This window comes from Monopterus albus, unplaced genomic scaffold, assembly GCF_001952655.1.
Source record: "Monopterus albus unplaced genomic scaffold, M_albus_1.0 scaffold27.1, whole genome shotgun sequence".
NCBI lineage: Eukaryota > Metazoa > Chordata > Actinopteri > Synbranchiformes > Synbranchidae > Monopterus > Monopterus albus.
The window spans coordinates 3,204,403-3,223,894 of record NW_018127907.1 but is presented as its reverse complement, the minus strand read 5'-3'; the positions used below and the strand labels follow the sequence as shown (position 1 = coordinate 3,223,894).

The 19,492-nt window shown below is 39.7% G+C and overlaps 2 protein-coding genes across 2 annotated transcripts in view; both read left to right on the top strand.

The window, feature by feature from the left end:
* Nucleotides 1-259: 259 nt before the first annotated feature.
* On the top strand, nucleotides 260-5,528 carry igbp1 (immunoglobulin (CD79A) binding protein 1). Its single transcript, XM_020595478.1, has 3 exons — nucleotides 260-791; nucleotides 4,436-4,768; nucleotides 4,953-5,528. Exons 1-3 carry the CDS (start codon nucleotides 315-317, stop codon nucleotides 5,220-5,222), a joined length of 1,080 nt encoding a protein of 359 aa, XP_020451134.1. The 5' UTR covers nucleotides 260-314; the 3' UTR covers nucleotides 5,223-5,528.
* Nucleotides 5,529-11,595: 6,067 nt separating this feature from the next.
* The window catches only part of abhd18 (abhydrolase domain containing 18), an 18,407-nt gene continuing 10,510 nt past the window's right edge, over nucleotides 11,596-19,492 (top strand). The window contains exons 1-5 of the mRNA XM_020595412.1: nucleotides 11,596-11,864; nucleotides 13,537-13,645; nucleotides 14,176-14,260; nucleotides 14,359-14,459; nucleotides 15,727-15,802. Coding sequence (XP_020451068.1) covers nucleotides 13,554-13,645; nucleotides 14,176-14,260; nucleotides 14,359-14,459; nucleotides 15,727-15,802 — 354 coding nt within the window. The 5' untranslated portion in view covers nucleotides 11,596-11,864; nucleotides 13,537-13,553. The remainder of the gene's footprint in view (nucleotides 11,865-13,536; nucleotides 13,646-14,175; nucleotides 14,261-14,358; nucleotides 14,460-15,726; nucleotides 15,803-19,492) is intronic.

The window sequence follows — 19,492 nt, the reverse complement described above, 5'->3', positions numbered from 1 at the left end:
AAAAAATAACCAAGTTTCTGGTTTAAAAAATTCCCAGTGTTTTTCATGTTGACTACTCACTACAGCCATCTTCCAGAACTATTCCATTAGGTAAATAATATCCAAGAACAACCGTTCGTTTTTAAAAGAGCATTGCTAAACTTCCTGTAGACCACATTTTTTCTATATTAGTCTCAATGTAATTGCTGTATTATCTGTAATATAGCGGGGTAAATTTCTACCTCATAAGAACAACTACCAGTCCAGTTGGTGGCAGTAACGCGCAAACGTTAGGAAGAAGAAGCAGAAGAAGAAGCACTCTGAAAAACGACAATATGGCGGAAAGTAACATCAATAGTGATGTAAGGAGGCCTTTAAATTTAGACGCAGAAGCTCCTAAATTATCTGACTTGCTAGAGCGTGGGTGGAAGATATTTGATGAGGTAGACAGTACAAACGAACCACTGGCATCTAACAGTATTCAGGTTAGAGTGAAGCGTGGTATCAGTATGTTAGAAGAAGCGTCCAGAATGGCAGCTCAACTCGACCTGTTCAGCCGTAATGAGGAATTGGAGGAGATTTCCACGACTGACCTAAAGTATCTGCTGCTGCCCGCATTATTAGGAGCGCTGACCATGAAGCAGACCAGCCGAGATAAACGACTAGATATAGTCCGGGCAGCCCGAGCTTACTTTATGGATTTTTTGAGACGATGCAAAGAGTATAATTTATCACAGTTTGAGCTGCCAAAGTCGAGGCATGAAAACACAAGTCTGGAAGAATCATCAGAATGTGCAGTCTCAGCAACCAAGGTGAGTAACATTAGTCTAGAGCAGAGGTTTTCAAACTTACGGTGCCCAAGCCAAAATCCCAAGGAACACCTGTATTCATGTCCAGGGGAAATAGCCTCTATATTCTAAGTTAGATATTATCAGCCTTGTCACCCGCTCTATAAATGTTTATTTTTGTTTAGTTAGCGGTTATAATTTTAACGGTATAGTACCGCAATTAATCACCCACATATTCCTCTCTTTAACAGTTTAAGACACCGTGACACACAAATAGTTTGTAGTATTAATAACTGTACGCTTGCAGCTAAACAGCATGCTGGGCCCTGCTTGCTATGTAGCATAGCAGCCTTGGATACGCGTGTTGCATTGCGGGGCGTGTCGGCCATCCTGGTTGCTACAGTAGGAAACAAGCAGTCGCGAGAAATTTGTGAGATAAACGCTAATGCAAACAAATGCGAATATGGAAAGAAAATGCGAGAAACGCAATAGGATTCACTGTGACAACTTCTCGAAGGAAGCCTGGATCCGGTATTTGGAGAAAATGCAACTTGTAATTGGTTTGGATCCATACGAAGGAAAGGCCAGTGAGAAGCAGTGGTGCCTGTGCCAAACCAATACATCTATGGTGTCAAGGGCATGGTTGCATGTGACAACCACAATTGGTCGATCCGTTGGTTTACGGCCCTGCTGCTGGTGACCTACCTATGGTTTAGTTCCCTCCCAAGGGAATTATAGGACCAATATAAAACATTTCATCAGTTTCTTCTGGTGCAGTGTCCACAAACAGCATATCCAAGTTTGCAAAAAGTAATTCATCCTTACAGTGTATCTGAGGAAAGAGAAACATTTTGAAAATCCTTGAGATCAAAACATGATTATTTATCTGCATTTCAGTATTGCAGAACTACTTGTTTCACAACCACACCTGGGTACATGTTTGTCAGAGCGTAGCACCGCAGTTTTGCTGAGGGATGACAAGTCCTCACCCTCACATGGAAGCAGTGTACCAATGGGTACTTTTGCTGCTAACATGGTTTGCTCATTGTGAATAATGCCAAATTACTCTTTCCACATGGATTTGGAGGTGAGCAGTCTTTCATATTTCCTCCTCATCTCTTGTGTCCAACTGGCAGCGTCCTTTTGTGAATGCAGGGGTCTTTACCTCTGCACACACAAGTCCAACGCTGTCACTGGTGTCAATGCCATGATCAGCCAACACCAGATCACCAGGCAGCTGTTTATCCAGAATCCCACAGTTTTCAGCTATATGCTTATCACTGACACGCCCTCCCTTACAGGGCTGTAACACCAGTCAGATACTTCATGGTTGTGCTGTGTTTGTAGTGGGAAAATGACTGAGATTGTGCTTTAAGGACAGTCTCTGTGTGAATATTTCAGAACAGTCCAGAATTACAGCAACACATTTCCCAAAGGCCTCCACAAACTGATGAGGCATAGTGACAGCATCAGCTTCTTCTCAGAAGGCTTGTAAGTCTCGGTTCCACCTAGTGTTTCTTCTCCCTCCTCTTCCAGCAGCATCGGTGTTGCTTCTCTTTGTGTGTTGTCATCCACTGCCATCTCATCCATCGCTTGTGTACTCTGTCCTTTGTTGTTTTCTATTTGCCTGTCTGCCAAGCCGTTCAGTCTCTAAAGGCTTGATCTCAGTCTGACCCAAGTGTAGACATGGTGTCCTGTCTGGATGTGTTCTGCACATTTCACATGCTGGTTTACCTGGCAACGCAATCAGTCCCTCAGGTTAATAACTCTGCTATGATTAAATAGAATATCGTGCTGGCTAAAGCACAAATCTAGCATAATGTATTTAATCACAATAATTCTGCAATCACATGTACAACTTGTCATGAAAGCCTCAGGGTATGTTGGTGTGTGTGTGTGTGGGCGCAAGAGTGAAGGACAGAAATAGAAAAAATGTACTTTGATTAACTTACAAGAATGAAAATGTAAGGAGCGCACTCATCGATGTTGCTGAAGAAAATGTTGTCTTCTTACAGCTGACACCCAAGCTGTTCGACACCTCTTTGTTAAATCTGCAACCTGTCTTCCCTCATTTTGATGCCAGGCAGGAAAGCAGTGAAAAGTTATCCCGTGGTCTGTCTTTTTTATTTATTTATTTATTTTTTATACCGTTACAATTATGTGAAGCACTGCTGCACTTTTTCACACAACAGCATCTTACCATAATTACATTTAAAACAAAATATGAAGAATAATGGTTGAAAACAGAACGTTTTTTTGTTTTTGCATCAGTTGTGAAAGGGTAGGAGACATTCTAGAAAAACCCTTAACATTCACTGACATTCACTTTCAAAGTTGTTAAAACAGTTTTATTAATTTCTTTAGGAATTGTTTTTCATCTAGTTAGGCTAATCAGCACTAGATTATTAGGGAGGGTATTCAAATTTAAGTAGTATTTAAAACTCAGGTCAAGGTGAATGGGCATCACAGAGCAGTGAATGCCCTACAGTAATTAAGTGCAGTAGACAGTCAGTGTTTTAGGTTTGATACTTAATTCTTGCAGTTTTTAATAGCTACCGTCATGTTTGTCTTGTAAATTGTTAAATAAAAATGACCAATTGTTATTAAAAGATATTATGTTATCTTGGATTACACAAAACAGTCTAAATTTGTTATGTTACTACACTGACTATACAGTACACTTCTTAAAACTAACACAGTAGTTAAAAAAATTTGATAAGCAATGTAAAGAATTCAGAGTTTTTTAGCATATTTAGAACTGGATTCGGTTCAACCCCATCCCTACTTTTACTAATATGAACTATTATTGCCTATAAATTACAATACCTTTATTTTGAAGGACATGCATGGATTATTCAGTTCCTTACAACTGTATTTTTGCTTAGCACCCCCATCTGAATATGAATGGAGCAGAACAGAAAGTGAAGGACCTTCTGGTGGGATAGGCCATGTTCACACTGCAGGCTGAAGCGGCTCAAATCCGATCTTTTTGCCCAAATGTGACCCATATCCGATTTCCTTATGACAGTGTGAACAGCACAAATCCGATTTTTTTTTTTTTCAAATCCGGCCCAGGCCACTTTCATATGTGGTCCTAAATCGGATACATATCCGATGTTTTGCAATGCGACTTCAGTCTGAATGGCCACGTCGCATTTCATGCAATTTTTTTATGTCATTGAAATGCGAAAGACGTCACAATTCTGTGCTGGAGGAGGCGAGGCCATAAGCGATATTTGTGCTTTCCTTCTTCTTGATATTCTTATTTGTTTATTTCGATTGCACATTAACTGGTACATCGCTACGCACATGCTATCACGAGCCGCATCCATTTTTATTTTTGCAAACACAGTACGCTGTGTCTGACATCATGTCCTCTTCTGCGCATGCGGGTCACCTCAGGGCCGTATACCGTTCACACATGAGACAGATGGCAGTCACATTTAAATGACAGTGTGAACAACAGCGCAAAAAAAATCGGATTTCGGCAAAAAATCCAATCTGAGCATTAAGACCTGCAGTGTGAAACAGAATATGGGAAATAGTAATAAATAAGATACTTTTCACCTACAGAGAAATAAGCAGCACTTTGAAATACATGAGCTTGTTAAAGTGTCACTTAAAGCAAGGTGCAAAATGAATCAGGTCATATGTGTTTCTTATTCCAGCCTGTCCCCAGTCCATCAGGCCTGGTTGCCATGGCAACACATAGACAAGCAAAGATCGAGCGGTATCATCAGAAGAAGGAGTTGGAAGCCAGGTTGTCAGACTTGAGGAGAGCTGTGGACAGTGGACAGGCCGACGATGAAGTCACCAGAGATTTCTATCTTCTGAATGTCCGGAGATGGGTCGGTGTGTGTCTGGATGAAATAGAAAGCATTGATCAGGAAGCTGAGATTCTCGAGGGGATGGATGTTTTGAAGCACACTGCTGCCAAACAGGCACCACGGCCAGTCAGGCGTCCCATGAAACCCTTCATCCTTACCAAGGATGCTGTACAGGTGAGACTACACAGGAGACAGTGAGTCACCACATAAAGTCATTCATTTACAAAACTAGGAAGGAGAGCTGCTGCTGATTGCAGAACTAGCATAGGAAGTGGAGCTCGGCCAATAAATCGGCCAGGCCGGTCTTGCACTCAGCATGGTGCGCAGTTGTGTGATAATGTGTTTGTTTTATCCACAGGCTCAGGTGTTTGGGGCTGGTTACCCCAGCCTTGCCACCATGACAGTAGATGACTGGTATGAACAGCACAGAAAACATGGAGTTCTGCCTGACCAAGGGATACCCAGAAGTGTTCTGGAGGATGACACTGATGCAAATGAGAAGGAAGAGGAAGAAAAAGAGAAAAAGGCTGAAAATGATGACCAAGAGTCTCTGCTGAAAGCCAGAGAATGGGATGACTGGAAAGACAATCATCGCAGAGGTTATGGAAACCGCCAGAACATGGGCTAACTGTGTGTCTGTCTGGCCTCCTCTGTTTTCATGTTTTGTTTTTTTTATCAGTCCTGGAAGTGGATGTTCTTCACAGTTCTGATCCTTAAAACTGTTGGTATGAGAAGGAAATACACCACCACATCATCACCTAACAAGCCTGCTGAGTTAACTGACCTGACTACATACAGGTAGACACTGATCAGCAACCCAGCTGATATCCTCATGTTTCATTTTTTGTCAGTACTTCTCTGTGGTGCCATGTGTTTCACAGCATCCTAATAAAAATCGACAGGTTGACTGGACTGACTGGAGGCCAGCCATGATGCCAATGTTTCTTGTCTCTTTTGAACCAAATTGAGTCCTGATCACTTAGTTTAAATCGGTGAAGGGACGGAGGTTCTATGAACTTGTGTAAAGATTTGCAGGAAAGCCATTTTTCACTTAATTCACTATTTTAATGTAGTTTAAATGGCATATTTACCACATAAATCATGAGTTTAGGTGACTAAATGTGGATTGTTTAACTCTTCAGCTTAAATTTATTAGATATATTGTAACTTTGTTTGCACACACTTCCCAGCATGAATTGCAATAAGGTTAAATTCTTCATTGATCCTCCTTATTTTCTAATATGAAAACATTCCATGATGAGGGGCTGTTATGTTTATTTTTATACATGATTTGTTTCAGAGTCAAATAATCTCCATCAGCCATCTTGCTTTTGTGACATTTTGCAACCAGACTCTGTGCAGTAGCAACCAGTGCAGTATAGATGCTAATCAAAGCTGTTAAATTGTCTGAAATACATTCCTTATATTGTCAAATAACTTATTAAAACAAATTTCAGAAAAACAATCACATACATAAATCTTCATGATATCTACTTAAAATGACACTTTCACCATACTTTGACTTTTTAGTTGGGCTCATTTCCATTTCAGTAACATGGAGGGTGTAGGGGGTGTGGGGAGCTGTCTACTCGCACAACTTCATATTTGTTAAAGAATAATATGTACTACAACAGTCTAATAAGAACATGATGCATATTGTGTAGTGGGACTGGTTCTTTCTCTTCAAGGTAAAGAATGATTCCAAGTTGAGACAGCTGGACCTATGATGACTCTGTGTGGAAGAGACATAAGTCTGTGTGAGGCCAGAGTCAGTGTCTCAAGCTTCAGTCCTACAGGAGATGTCTAGGTTTGACACCCCTTCTTCTCCTGTGTTCTGAGATCAGGACAGTAAAATGAACTAGAAAATCCAGTTTCTAAAAAATTACAGTGGGATTGAGTCAAAATGAATTGCTGGCAGCCGAAATGGCTTTAACTAAGCTGAACTGCTGGTAAAGCTGGAAATAGCTGTTAAACTGCTTTATTCTATTAACGTTGCATGAAGGGGGAATGTTAGAAAAAGTTTGATTGTTGGAAAGAGTTCAAGGGTTAAAAATATTAAATACACAACAGTCTAAACAGTGAAAGAAAGGTGTTGGGTAAGCAGTTAAATGATTAACTGTACAGAGAAGTAGGCGAAGTATCAACTTCAGCTCATTATTCACATGCATACGTGAAAAGGCATCTTAAAAATAACAGCACCTGAAATGGCAGACTGTTGCCATATTGAGGCTAATCTCTTAGGTCCAGTTGGTTCAAACCAGAGTGGATTAAAAAGGAGAGTGATGACATCTTTGTTGACTCCATAAGGACAGTTTTGTTTTTAAATAATAATGGTAGATCATAGGAACACTGATTGGTTCCAAACAGCACCATAGGGTTGCAATGATTTGACTGCTATTTTCTAAGTTGAAATCAATAGCAATAACTATACTTGTGACATTTTAAGTTAGCGACATGTGTCAGAACATGTTTTACAACCTTTTGACTGCCTCTCTCAAATATTGTCATTTTAATAAATAGGTACCTGATTAGCTACATTAGCTGAGCCATCTACAACAACACTAGAACACAGAATTGGTTTGCAAGGCTGTACAAGTCATTTAAAAGTAGTAATTTGCTTATAAATCCTGCTGCTCCCCATAGAAAACAGTGGATCTGAATAGGCTGTTTGGAGCTCTTTGAAGCTACGTGAGTCATGTGACCCACTACCATTTTGGACCCCTCAGTGTAGTGACTAATATCTTAATGGCTCTGGTTCAAACTGGGATCTACCTGAAATATACCTCACAACCTTTTGGTCATTAGGACAAGGCAGTAACTTCTGCCACCTAAATCTTTAGATTATGAGAAAGCGGATTCTGCTAAGCGCATCAATATGCAGCATGTGTTTGTGGTGTTAAAAATGTGGACAATAGAGTGAGTTACAAAAGCCTTCATTTCATTTGCCACCTAAAAACTCTCTTAATTTAACATTGACTTTTAATGGAGTAGTTGCTTGACACTCCTGTTGCTCTGAGGGTCAGTGTGGCTCTTCTAGAAGTCTGATTGTTTAGATATCTAGACCAGTTAATCTACAACTGATGAGAAAATTAACTTATGGCAAGTTAGAAAGATTTATTTAGACAGTAGAATCAGAATTTGCCATAGTAACCTCAATAGTACACTGTTTATTATAGGAAAACACCTTACAGGCTTTTGTCATCTTTGTCAAGAAGCAGAAATGATAAATCATGTCATTATTTCATGCAGGAAATATTCATGGGAAAGGGCAGATATGTTTACTTAGTGTCAGGAATTAGGGTTAGTAGATCTAAGTTTAAATAGTAGAATTCAGAAGGAGTGGAAGACGGAGAATCACCTTTATTTGGCCAAGTATGTTACGCACACAAGGAGCGTGTTTCCAGTACAGAACCGAGGCAGCCATCTGTGGCGCCAACTCACACTGATGGTTCAAACCATCAGGGGCAACTTTGGGGTTCAGTGTCTTGCCCAAGGACACTTCAACATGTAGACTACAGGCACTGTGATTTGAACCTCCCAACCCTCTGGATGGGGGACGACTGCTCTACCCACTGAACCACAGTCACAGAAGAGTGTTATTAGATTACTTGAGGGTAACACAGCTAACACAGTTTTTCTCAGTTGCTTTGGTACATTTCTGGAATCATCCTTGATGTTTCCATAATAGTCAGAGCATTTCTCAGACACAGTTCGTACAAACAGCACTTCCTCAAAATCCTTAGTTTATCTGTCAAAAGTAAATACTTGTGTCAGTGAATGTGTCAGCACATCAGAATGACAAGTCCTTGTGTCATCGTTTATGAACGTGGCAGTCAGAATGCTTGGTCATGTATAGCAAAAATACTCTGGAAGTATATTCATGAATATAACTATGGCTCAGGTTTGAGGACAATGACTGAAAATAGACAAGGCTGCACTTGTTCTGTATGCTGTATCAATTTCAACAGTACAAAGTTTCACATTTTTTGTATGGGAGATTGAGACAGATTGGACAGATTAGCATTTACTGTTTTTACTGTCAATGAGATACAGAAAAAAGTGTTTTTACAGCATTGCATAGCACAAAACAAAAATACAACACTAGAAATGTAAACAGAGGAAACCCCACTAACATTGAGGTGCATTCGACCAGGCTCGATCATTGTGAGGCCATGATTGACCATATGATCCACTGGCGTGGCCCTTATTTTGCTTATGTCCTTCGCCACTTCCTTGCTCGTTTTGCCTCCCTACCCATCCACCACGCAGCCCTTCTCCTTCTTATTATAGTCCCAGAAGTTGATGCTGTTAATTTCATAGGTTTTCTGTTGCCACAAACTGTAACACTGTGTTACGCTCTGTCTATATATGCTTGCCTGAAGGTTGATCTGACACACCTCTGAGTTATTTTACAGTAAAGAACTAGTTGATCTAATGCTTCACACATTCCCACTCATTAGTGAAAGTCAAGATTCACCTGAGAGCAGTTCAACAATTCAGTAACATTTGCAAAGAAGTATAATAGAACTGTATGTGTCTGACATATGTACTAAAGACAACTAGTTCACCCATTTTGCATGCAGTGGCCTAATGACATCTGCAATGAACTAATGACTAGTTGTTTTGGGAGGTCAGACTATTCAAAAGAGAACCATATAACACATTTTGACATAAGGAAATGATAATGTAGCAAACAACAGACAATTGAACAATCATTTGCATAAATGAGCCAAAGAATTTATAATTTGTAAACAACAATGAGAAACTGCTCATATGATGTGCACAAGTGACTGGATAATGTGGAGGCTGAACAGGTAGTTTTGAGAATTTCATTTCTGATTTGAGAAATGTACGAAAGTGACTGAGAAAAATAACAGAATTTAAGATATGGGATGGTGAGGCAGACTATGGGCACAAGATGGCAGTAATGCAACACTAGGACACTACCGTAAAACATCAGAGAAGAAGAGGGAAAGCAGAAGTCATTTGCCCTCTGAGGACAATAGCTGGCATTGGATAGAACAGGTTCAGCCACTTAAAACAGTAACTTGCACAGACCCTGCAGCAGCTCTAATGAGAGTATCATCAGGTAAAACTGTAATAGAAGATATCATGACTGAAATACCTAAAATGTTATTAAGAATACAAAGTGTCACAGGTGTATCCTGTGCCCTCTGAGGTGTGTGAGGTTGGCATGCTGAGACAATAGAGTACGTGGCTTATGTCATGTCCTCCAGATTTGGTTTGGCACTTGGTTGCTTCTGGTAATTTACACTATGCATAATGGTATCATTGTCAAAGTTAAGGGGAAAAAAACTACATGGTATCACATTTATACAAATGGATTTATTTCTGGTGTTTCAAATTTGAGTTACCAATTATTTGTATGTACCTCATTCCTTCAGGACACAGGCCCAGACTGTCAAACAGGGAGTGACAGGTTCCAAGGGTATTTATAGGGGAGGAGCTCTTTGGACCTTACCATACTGAGCAGAATACAGAGGGAGGGTTCATGGTTTTCAGGTCATAGTTTAATTACTCTAGTTAATTTCTACTTGTAGTATTTACCTGTGGAGACAATTGAAAGATAACTAGACATTGTTTATTTTGCCTTGCATATAATTTTGCAATGGTATGATATAACTGATTGGGAACTGGCTTGTCTTTATAAAAGGGGCTTCCTGTGTAAATAGCTAGGAGCAGAAACTCTTAAGGACAGTTGATTGGGGCAGTTACACAATGCAGGACCATCGGGGAAGATGGCCTAGTAATAGCCAGGGCCCTAGCTTAGGTTTTTTCCCTTTTGTTGATGACTGAGTTGCTTTGTTCTTTTGACAAGTTTTAATTAGTTATTTTGTTTTGTTTAATTTTGTACAGTCATGGCTAAAAATATTGGCACCCTCGTGTTTCCATCCATTATATATACTGCTTATTCATGAATGGAGCCAATCCTAGCTGACATTGGGGGAGAGGTGGGGTAGACCCTGGACAGGTCGCCAGTCTATCACAGGGCTGACGTAGAAAAACAGCCACACACAGTCACACTCACTTCTAGGGGCAATTTAGAGTTGCCAATCAACCTTTTTGCTGTGAGGTGACAGTGCAAACCATTGAATCGCTGAAGTGAACATGAGAATCTATGATTGCAACAATTTTCTGGGAGAAGTGGTGAGATATCCAGCAGAAATGCAGGGGTGCCAATCTATTTGGCCATGACTGTATATGGTTTTCCATATCCACATCAAGGTTGGCCTGAGTTGTCCTGGTGAAACTGATCCTGAACCCGGTGAAGACAACTCCTACCTTCATGTGTGTTTCTTCCCCACTGCTATTTGAGTCTTATATAAAGGATGGGGTTAGAGATACAGTTTTGTTGGGTCATGTAGGTGTTGAAGGAAACAAAAACTAAACTGGCTAAGGAAGATCTAAAAATACATAATAAAAGTAGCATATGGTAGAGGAGAGGTAAATCATTAATTAGATCAGCAGTGATTAAAGTATGGCAGAGAGAAAGGGATTCAGATGTTAAAGGGGGACACTATTATAAAAAACCCAAATCAGTTAATGTAAAACAGGTCAAGGGAATATTCTGTACTCGGAGAGAGGGGGCAGCCTATTATTTACTTGGTTAAAGATCGGGCATGCAAGTGTACACACAGTATTATATTTAATGGAGAAAAATTGTCAGTGGTGTAGAATTCCAGGAGATGATGAGCACATGATTATGCATTGTTATAAATATACAGTAATTCAGTGAGAGAGAGAGAGAGAGAGAGAGAGAGAGAGAGAGAGAGAGAGAGAGAGAGAGAGACACACGAGGGGATTGTGGGTGAAGCAGGGAAGGAGTGGAGCTCAAAATCAGTAGTTGGTACAGAGAAAGGATTTGGAGCATTTAGATTTGGATGAATCCTTTTTCGTTGTAGGGTCAGGATTAGTAACTATAAATGTTTTGTTTTCTTTAATTCATTCGCAGAGCTCAGATAATTTAGCGGAGTGGCTCTACACACTCCGATGCAGTAGGTGGTGGTATGCACGTAATCGTTGGTTCGCAACCCGCCAGAAGCCGAGGAAGAAGCAGGACTAGGACGACGGGAGCTGTTAGGTGGCCGTGCGAGTACGTGCGTTTTTAACGAGGATAGTGACCGCCTATATACAATGTGAAGTAGCTTAGAGTAACCTTATTGGGTTTTGTAAACCGTCTGTCTGTGGAGCCATAAATGCACGGGGATAAGTTGGCTAACTCAGGTAAAAGTTGAACATTGAACAGCAGGTCAGTAATAATATGTTCTAAAGCAGCTACGATTAAACATCGAGTCGTGGGTCTGAAATGTCACTTCTGAATCCGGGGAAGCTTTCTCCTGTAATGCACGACAAATCTAGTGGTGATCGATTACGTCCCTGAAAACTTTTGGTCTGAACCTCAAACTGTCTGCACGGGGATAAAACAGCGTGGCTTGCCACAGAGCTAATGCCAGTATCGTTGCCAGGTGCTACCTTCTGTAAATGCTTGGTATTTGAAGCAGGTCAGGTGACACTGCAGCATGTGCAGTAGGACTGAACAAGTTTAGAAGATAATGCAATTGTGATTTTTTTTTTTTTGAGAAGTTGCGATTGCAATTTAATATGTGCCCCAGTGATATTTACTGAAAACCAGCTTTACTGTAAGTGACAATAGGAAGATGAACCCAACATCATTATACAAGGTGGTGTTGAGGGTTGTTGTTAAATTTGCTTTGTAAGTGCCTAAGTTTTGTTTTTATTTTTCACTTTCCTCTCTATAACTGATCATTCAGCTATAGGTTGGACAATGTGAGCTTAGAGTTCAAACTGTACAGCAGTAAATACAGAACAGGGATCTGTTTTTCCTTCATACAATTCTGCATATCTGAACTCATCACAGACTTTGAGTGGTCTATTAGAATTGCTGGTGAAACCAGAGCAAACAGCAAAACTATATAGCATCACCCTACTAAATAAATTCAGACTAGCTTCCTTCTGACTTTCTCTTATGCTGTAGGTTAAAACCTGACTTGACTTACTGGGATCTGTGGTTGTGAATCCACCACATAGTTATTGTCTGGTCAGTTAAGGTCTTTTCACATCAAGGGCAACACGAATAAAGGATACAAAATATAGAATATTTAAGAGATGAGTTAAACGCACCACATATATTCACAGGTACGGTGCCAAATTGATGACATTAGTCTTTGGCACTGAAAAATAAATTTCAAACACCAGTTTCTCAAGGCACTCAAAGATGCTCCAGTCTGTACAGCTTATAACAGTATAAAGTAGCCAATCATGTTCAGTGATCATCAGCACTTCATGTCATACATAACTTATATTTGGTCTTTTTACCAAAAAGTGAAAAATTCCTAAAAGCCGCTGTGTGGTAGGATGCACTACCAACAAAACAAAAAGGTTTGCTCTTTTTTTTTTTATTAACTGTCAGTCCTTAATATAATAGTTGCCAGTATTTGACCAGTATATCTAAAGAGCAGTGTCCAAGTTTTAGCAAAGTAGGCTATAATACATGTACATAATAATACATAATACATAATATACATACCTGTATATTACATATTCACTTTATCACTTATATCAGTTTGGTGAGTTATCAGTTCATTTGAGCATTATATTTTTTGGGCACTGAACCCTATAACCTACGGACTAGAGAAACCTAGAAACAAACACTTAGGCTCTCTGTCACATTATAAAGTTAACTTCACCAACATTTTGCCTAAGTTCTCCAATACTATGGATCCCTGTTCACATGCAGTCCGTCTATTCTTCCACCTTGACTGGACACTTTGAGCAACATTTCTGTGTCTACGTTCAGGGGTCATCTGCTCACACACCTCCCCAATCCCCCTTCAGAACATTCAGACACCATTTTTCTTTGCTTTAAACCCTGTGGATGAAGTATTTCTCTCCACGTGTAGATGCCAAGTGCTGACCGATGGGGGTGAGCCGATTGGATGTATTTTACAGAAGGCTGCTCCTCACCAAACTCTTCATTGGAGGATGGGGGAAACCTGAAGACCTCAAGAGGTACAAAAAACAGGAGATAAAAGAACAGAGTGCCATAGGGAGGACTTTTTTTGTGTAGGCCAGCCCAGAAGTTATCATCACCCTGGTTCCCTTGACAAAAAGCCAATGTGATTTTTCCATAGGCTTTTGGATTATAGTAGGGAATAAGCTTTGTGACAAACAGTTTGTGACACTTGCATGTTTTGTTCAACAAGTTTGTACCAGATAGCTGGGGTCTACTTTCTTTTTAATTAATTACCTATTAATTATAACTATCAATTAATTAACTATTTAATTTTTTGAGGAAATACAATTTTATGATAACATTTATGATAATATTTTTAAGTTGTGTGTATTCCACTTTTGCATCCACACAGTCAGTGAATGTGCAGAATCTCCAAATAATCATACTGTATGAGGCAGAAGTGAGCCAGCATGAGAAATTATTTACCTTGTACTTACACCACAGTCATGATCTGGATTTGGTGATGAAACCAATGGATCTGTACTGATTTTGAACTCGTATGTTCTTCCTTGATTGTATTTTGCAGAATCTTTGAGTTCCGCAAAATCATCGGAGACAGAGACAAGTGCAAGTCTCTGGTGCCTATGAACTATCCAGTTTACATAAACAAGGTACCCCATGTGTTCTTTCTTCATTGCTCACTAGTGTACTGTAAATGTTTTTTTTTTTCTTTTCACAAATACATGTTTGTTTGTGCCTATGTGTCCAGACAGAGGAGCACAGTGAATGTTACATTCATGATGGGTTCTTCATCTCTCCTCTGGAGCACTTTATTCCTGGAATCCTACCACCAGAGGCTGTCAAAGCCAGGTACACAACATGATGTCTACTCTACTCTGCTGCTAATGTCATGATGTCCCAGCAGCTGATATGAGTCCTGTGATCACTGAAAGCTGTAAAGCAATTATTTTATCAGGTGAAATGTGAGCGTAAGAAAATGGCAATTACAAAACCTGAACAGAAAGTTGCAACACTTACAAAATGCATATTAGTAAAAAAGCAGGTTTGGCCCAATAGTCCTAATACAAATAAAATAAAATACAAATAAAATGAGTTCTAGCAAGATAGAACCTGCCTCTGTGACAGGAATAACAACTCAAAAGTATGAGGAAGCACTAAAGACGGAACGAAAAGCAGCCATCAAATAAAATTAACTGACCTCAGTAATATCCAAAAATGCAAAAATAGAGAAAGGGCAGAGGCACAGGCAGACAGCGTTCTGATCCAGTAGTTGATAATCAGTTCAGGAGTCAAACAGTCAGGCAGATCAGGCTACATATGTTACAGGCAAGGGCAAGGCAGTCAGAGAGTCAGACGGGTCAGGATTCAGGTCAGGTAACAGGCAGCAGAGAACGGGACAGTTGGAAAGTGACTAACTGGCAGATGAAGGAGCGCACAGAGCAGGTTAAATAGAGTGGAGTAAATGAACAGCAGGTGAGTCAAGTCAGCTACCTGCAGAGTGGAATTAGCCACAGACGAAGACGGGGCAAGATGGTGAGCTGCATGAAACCCCTGAAGTGGTACAGAACATGATACAAGTTCTGTCATGTTTCCAGAATTTTGATATTGGTTCTTGTGACATCCCTAGAAATGATTAGATTTTGGTGGTCAAAGGTCAGGGTCACAATGACCTCACGTCTGCTCCATTCTTGTGAGCACAATATCTTAAGAATACCTTGAGGGAATTTCATCATATTTGGACCAAACATCCACTTGAAATGAAGGATGAAATGATTAGATTTTGGTGGTCGAAGGTCAGGGTCACTGTATCCTCATGTCTGTCCAATTCCTGTGAATTTGGCAGGTTGGTGGAGACAACTGCGAGGTGGTAATTCTAGTTGTTCACAAAGTTTGTTTTTGATTTGCTTATTTTTTCCCAACCAAATAATGATGAGCATAGTGTTTCTTTTATTACAGTGTCTGTCAATTATTGTAACACTGTCATTATCTGTTGTAGTGAACGTATTGTTCCTGTTAAATGAACAATGACAACAGAAATCTGTTTTCTGTCAATCTTGATGTGTTATTATGCTATGGTATCAAAGTGAGTCCTCACAGTGTGTGTGTGTTATTTCAGGTTCCAGTTTATAGTTCCTAAAAGGTGGCAGAAGAATAAACCAGTATGTATCCACCTGGCTGGAACTGGAGACCATGTAAGGCTCTTAACATTTCAACCTCAATATAGCTTGAACTTTAAAGTGTCACCAGCATTAACAGCCCCTTCAGAGCTGTTAATGCTGGTGACCTGATTTCCTATCAGTATACTTTATGACCCTTAAGTTATCAATAACCTTTGTCTGTGTGTACGTCCTAATTATGTTCTGTGGACAGATGTTTGTTTGATGCAGTCAGTGTGAGAACATTTTTGTGTTGTGAGGACACTTTATCCTATCTGGGAAGAGGTGGGGGTTGGTCATTTAGCTGTGATGGTTAAGATTAAGATGAGAGGCATAAATTTTCTCAAGTCACAAAATACAAGTCTGGAGACTGAGTTAAGCGTTCAGTTTAAATCTGAAGTCTCTGGAGTAGGTGTTTGAGTGAAGTCCAGAGTTTTGGGGGCAGAGTCAAGACTTAGGTTTTTAATTCACTATATACTACAAGAGCATTTTCTCCTTTTGAATTTTATCCAATGTAACTACCAATAAAGGTGTATAGTAGGTAATAGGAACCATGTGTATTATGTCCTTTAAACATAATGCTTTAAATAAAGATTAAGAGCAAAATTAGACATGAAAAAACAGTATTTCACTTAAACAGATGCAGCCATCAACTCAGATGAACAACTACCTTACATTACAAAGGCAGTGAGTCTAACATGACCCAACACATCTGACATTACAACCAACACCAGCAGTAATATTCACAAAGATTTATGCTAACTCCAGGTCAACATAGCTTAGCTGTAGTTGACAGAAGGATGCTGTCACAGAGCAGGTTAAATAGAGTGGAGTAAATGAACAGCAGGTGAGTCAAGTCAGCTACCTGCAGAGTGGAATTAGCCTACAGAGCAGGTTAAATAGGGTGGAGTAAATGAACAACAGGTGGGTCAGGTCAGCTACCTGCAGAGTGGAATTAGCCACAGACGAAGACGGGGCAAGATGGTGAGCTGCATGAAACCCCTGAAGTGGTACAGAACATGATACAAGTTCTGTCATGTTTCCAGAATTTTGATATTGGTTCTTGTGACATCCCTAGAAATGATTAGATTTTGGTGGTCAAAGGTCAGGGTCACAATGACCTCACGTCTGCTCCATTCTTGTGAGCACAATATCTTAAGAATACCTTGAGGGAATTTCATCATATTTGGACCAAACATCCACTTGAAATGAAGGATGAAATGATTAGATTTTGGTGGTAGAAGGTCAGGGTCACTGTATCCTCATGTCTGTCCAATTCCTGTGAATTTGGCAGGTTGGTGGAGACAACTGCGAGGTGGTAATTCTAGTTATTCACAAAGTTTGTTTTTGATTTGCTTATTTTTTCCCAACCAAATAATGATGAGCATAGTGTTTCTTTTATTACAGTGTCTGTCAATTATTGTAACACTGTCATTATCTGTTGTAGTGAACGTATTGTTCCTGTTAAATGAACAATGACAACAGAAATCTGTTTTCTGTCAATCTTGATGTGTTATTATGCTATGGTATCAAAGTGAGTCCTCACAGTGTGTGTGTGTTATTTCAGGTTCCAGTTTATAGTTCCTAAAAGGTGGCAGAAGAATAAACCAGTATGTATCCACCTGGCTGGAACTGGAGACCATGTAAGGCTCTTAACATTTCAACCTCAATATAGCTTGAACTTTAAAGTGTCACCAGCATTAACAGCCCCTTCAGAGCTGTTAATGCTGGTGACCTGATTTCCTATCAGTATACTTTATGACCCTTAAGTTATCAATAACCTTTGTCTGTGTGTACGTCCTAATTATGTTCTGTGGACAGATGTTTGTTTGATGCAGTCAGTGTGAGAACATTTTTGTGTTGTGAGGACACTTTATCCTATCTGGGAAGAGGTGGGGGTTGGTCATTTAGCTGTGATGGTTAAGATTAAGATGAGAGGCATACATTTTCTCAAGTCACAAAATACAAGTCTGGAGACTGAGTTAAGCGTTCAGTTTAAATCTGAAGTCTCTGGAGTAGGTGTTTGAGTGAAGTCCAGAGTTTTGGGGGCAGAGTCAAGACTTAGGTTTTTAATTCACTATATACTACAAGAGCATTTTCTCCTTTTGAATTTTATCCAATGTAACTACCAATAAAGGTGTATAGTAGGTAATAGGAACCATGTGTATTATGTCCTTTAAACATAATGCTTTAAATAAAGATTAAGAGCAAAATTAGACATGAAAAAACAGTATTTCACTTAAACAGATGCAGCCATCAACTCAGATGAACAACTACCTTACATTACAAAGGCAGTGAGTCTAACATGACCCAACACATCTGACATTACAACCAACACCAGCAGTAATATTCACAAACATTTATGCTAACTCCAGGTCAACATAGCTTAGCTGTAGTTGACAGAAGGATGCTGTGATGTGTTAAAAGTAGAGATGTCCTGATCCGATAATAAGTATTGATATCAGTGCAGATCTGGGTATATTTCACAGGAGCGCTATCGGCCAGACTAAAGCTGATCCAATTCTGATCCTTATTTAGAACTACAGACCTGTATTTGAGCACGTTTTTGAGACGTGTGGGTCATGCAACTCATAAGCTGCCATATGAATCCAATCTGTACTGGCTGCATGTTAGCTGGCATATGACTGGCACCTTAAGCCAGCTGCAACCTGAAGCTTATTTTTTTATCTTCAAGGCTATTTTTGGAGCTATGCCCGTAACACGCTCCACAGAATCCACAAAAACACTGAAGGCTTACTACTTCCAAACAGAACTCCACCCAAATAGAGAAATAGGCTACATCATGCAAAAAGAGTCCTCTGTGTGTATTCTTTTCCAAAGGCTCCTCTGTGTGTTTTGCACAGCACCTGCTTTCCTATGTGAGAGTGAACAGGTGCCTCCCAATGATGTGCACGCAAGATGTTACACATTGCACATGCTGTGCTTTTGGTGTAGACATGGCTATGATTTTATGGTTTTCTCCAGTGGTGCAATGACAGCTCCACCTTTTGTTAATGCAGCGTTATTAAAAGTGAAACAGGTAAATCTAAACTAGACTGGTTACACAAACTGTGTGTTCACACACACACACACAAAGTCAGTGTTAGTATCTGCCCTGTAATGAATCTAGTTCTGACAGTGTTGTCCAACTCCCAGTTATTTTCTGTTCATATCAATAATATAAGCAAATAAACTTGATATTTTGGTAACAGGACCTGAACTAGTATTTGGATCAAGAAGCTCCTGAAAAATACAGTTTGCCAGATTCATTTAAATTTCAATATGTCACATACTTAATGAACATTTAATGTAGGTACATATCGGATTGGAATCGTATCAGCAGATTCTTAATATTAAAGGAATCGGATCAGTATGAGAACCAAAAAACTGGATCAGGGCTTCCCTGGTTAAGGAATAACAGAGGGGTGTAAAAACCAAAACCTTTGGCTAACACTGGCGTTATTAACAGTAATAACACTAATTGTAGTGTGCATTGTCCCTAAAATGTTTGAGTCCCAGTCAAATCTTGAGTTAATTAGTGGTGAGTTATGAGTCAAGTCAGTATGTGGTCTTTATTTCTGGTAAGGGGCTAGGCATTATTGCAATAAGTGTTCTCACAATTGTAGAAAGACACAAATGTGTGGTTTGTTTGTTTTCTTTGTGTGTGTGTGTGTGTGTGTGTGTGTGTGTGTGTGTGTGTGTGTGTGTGTGTGTGTGTGTGTGTAG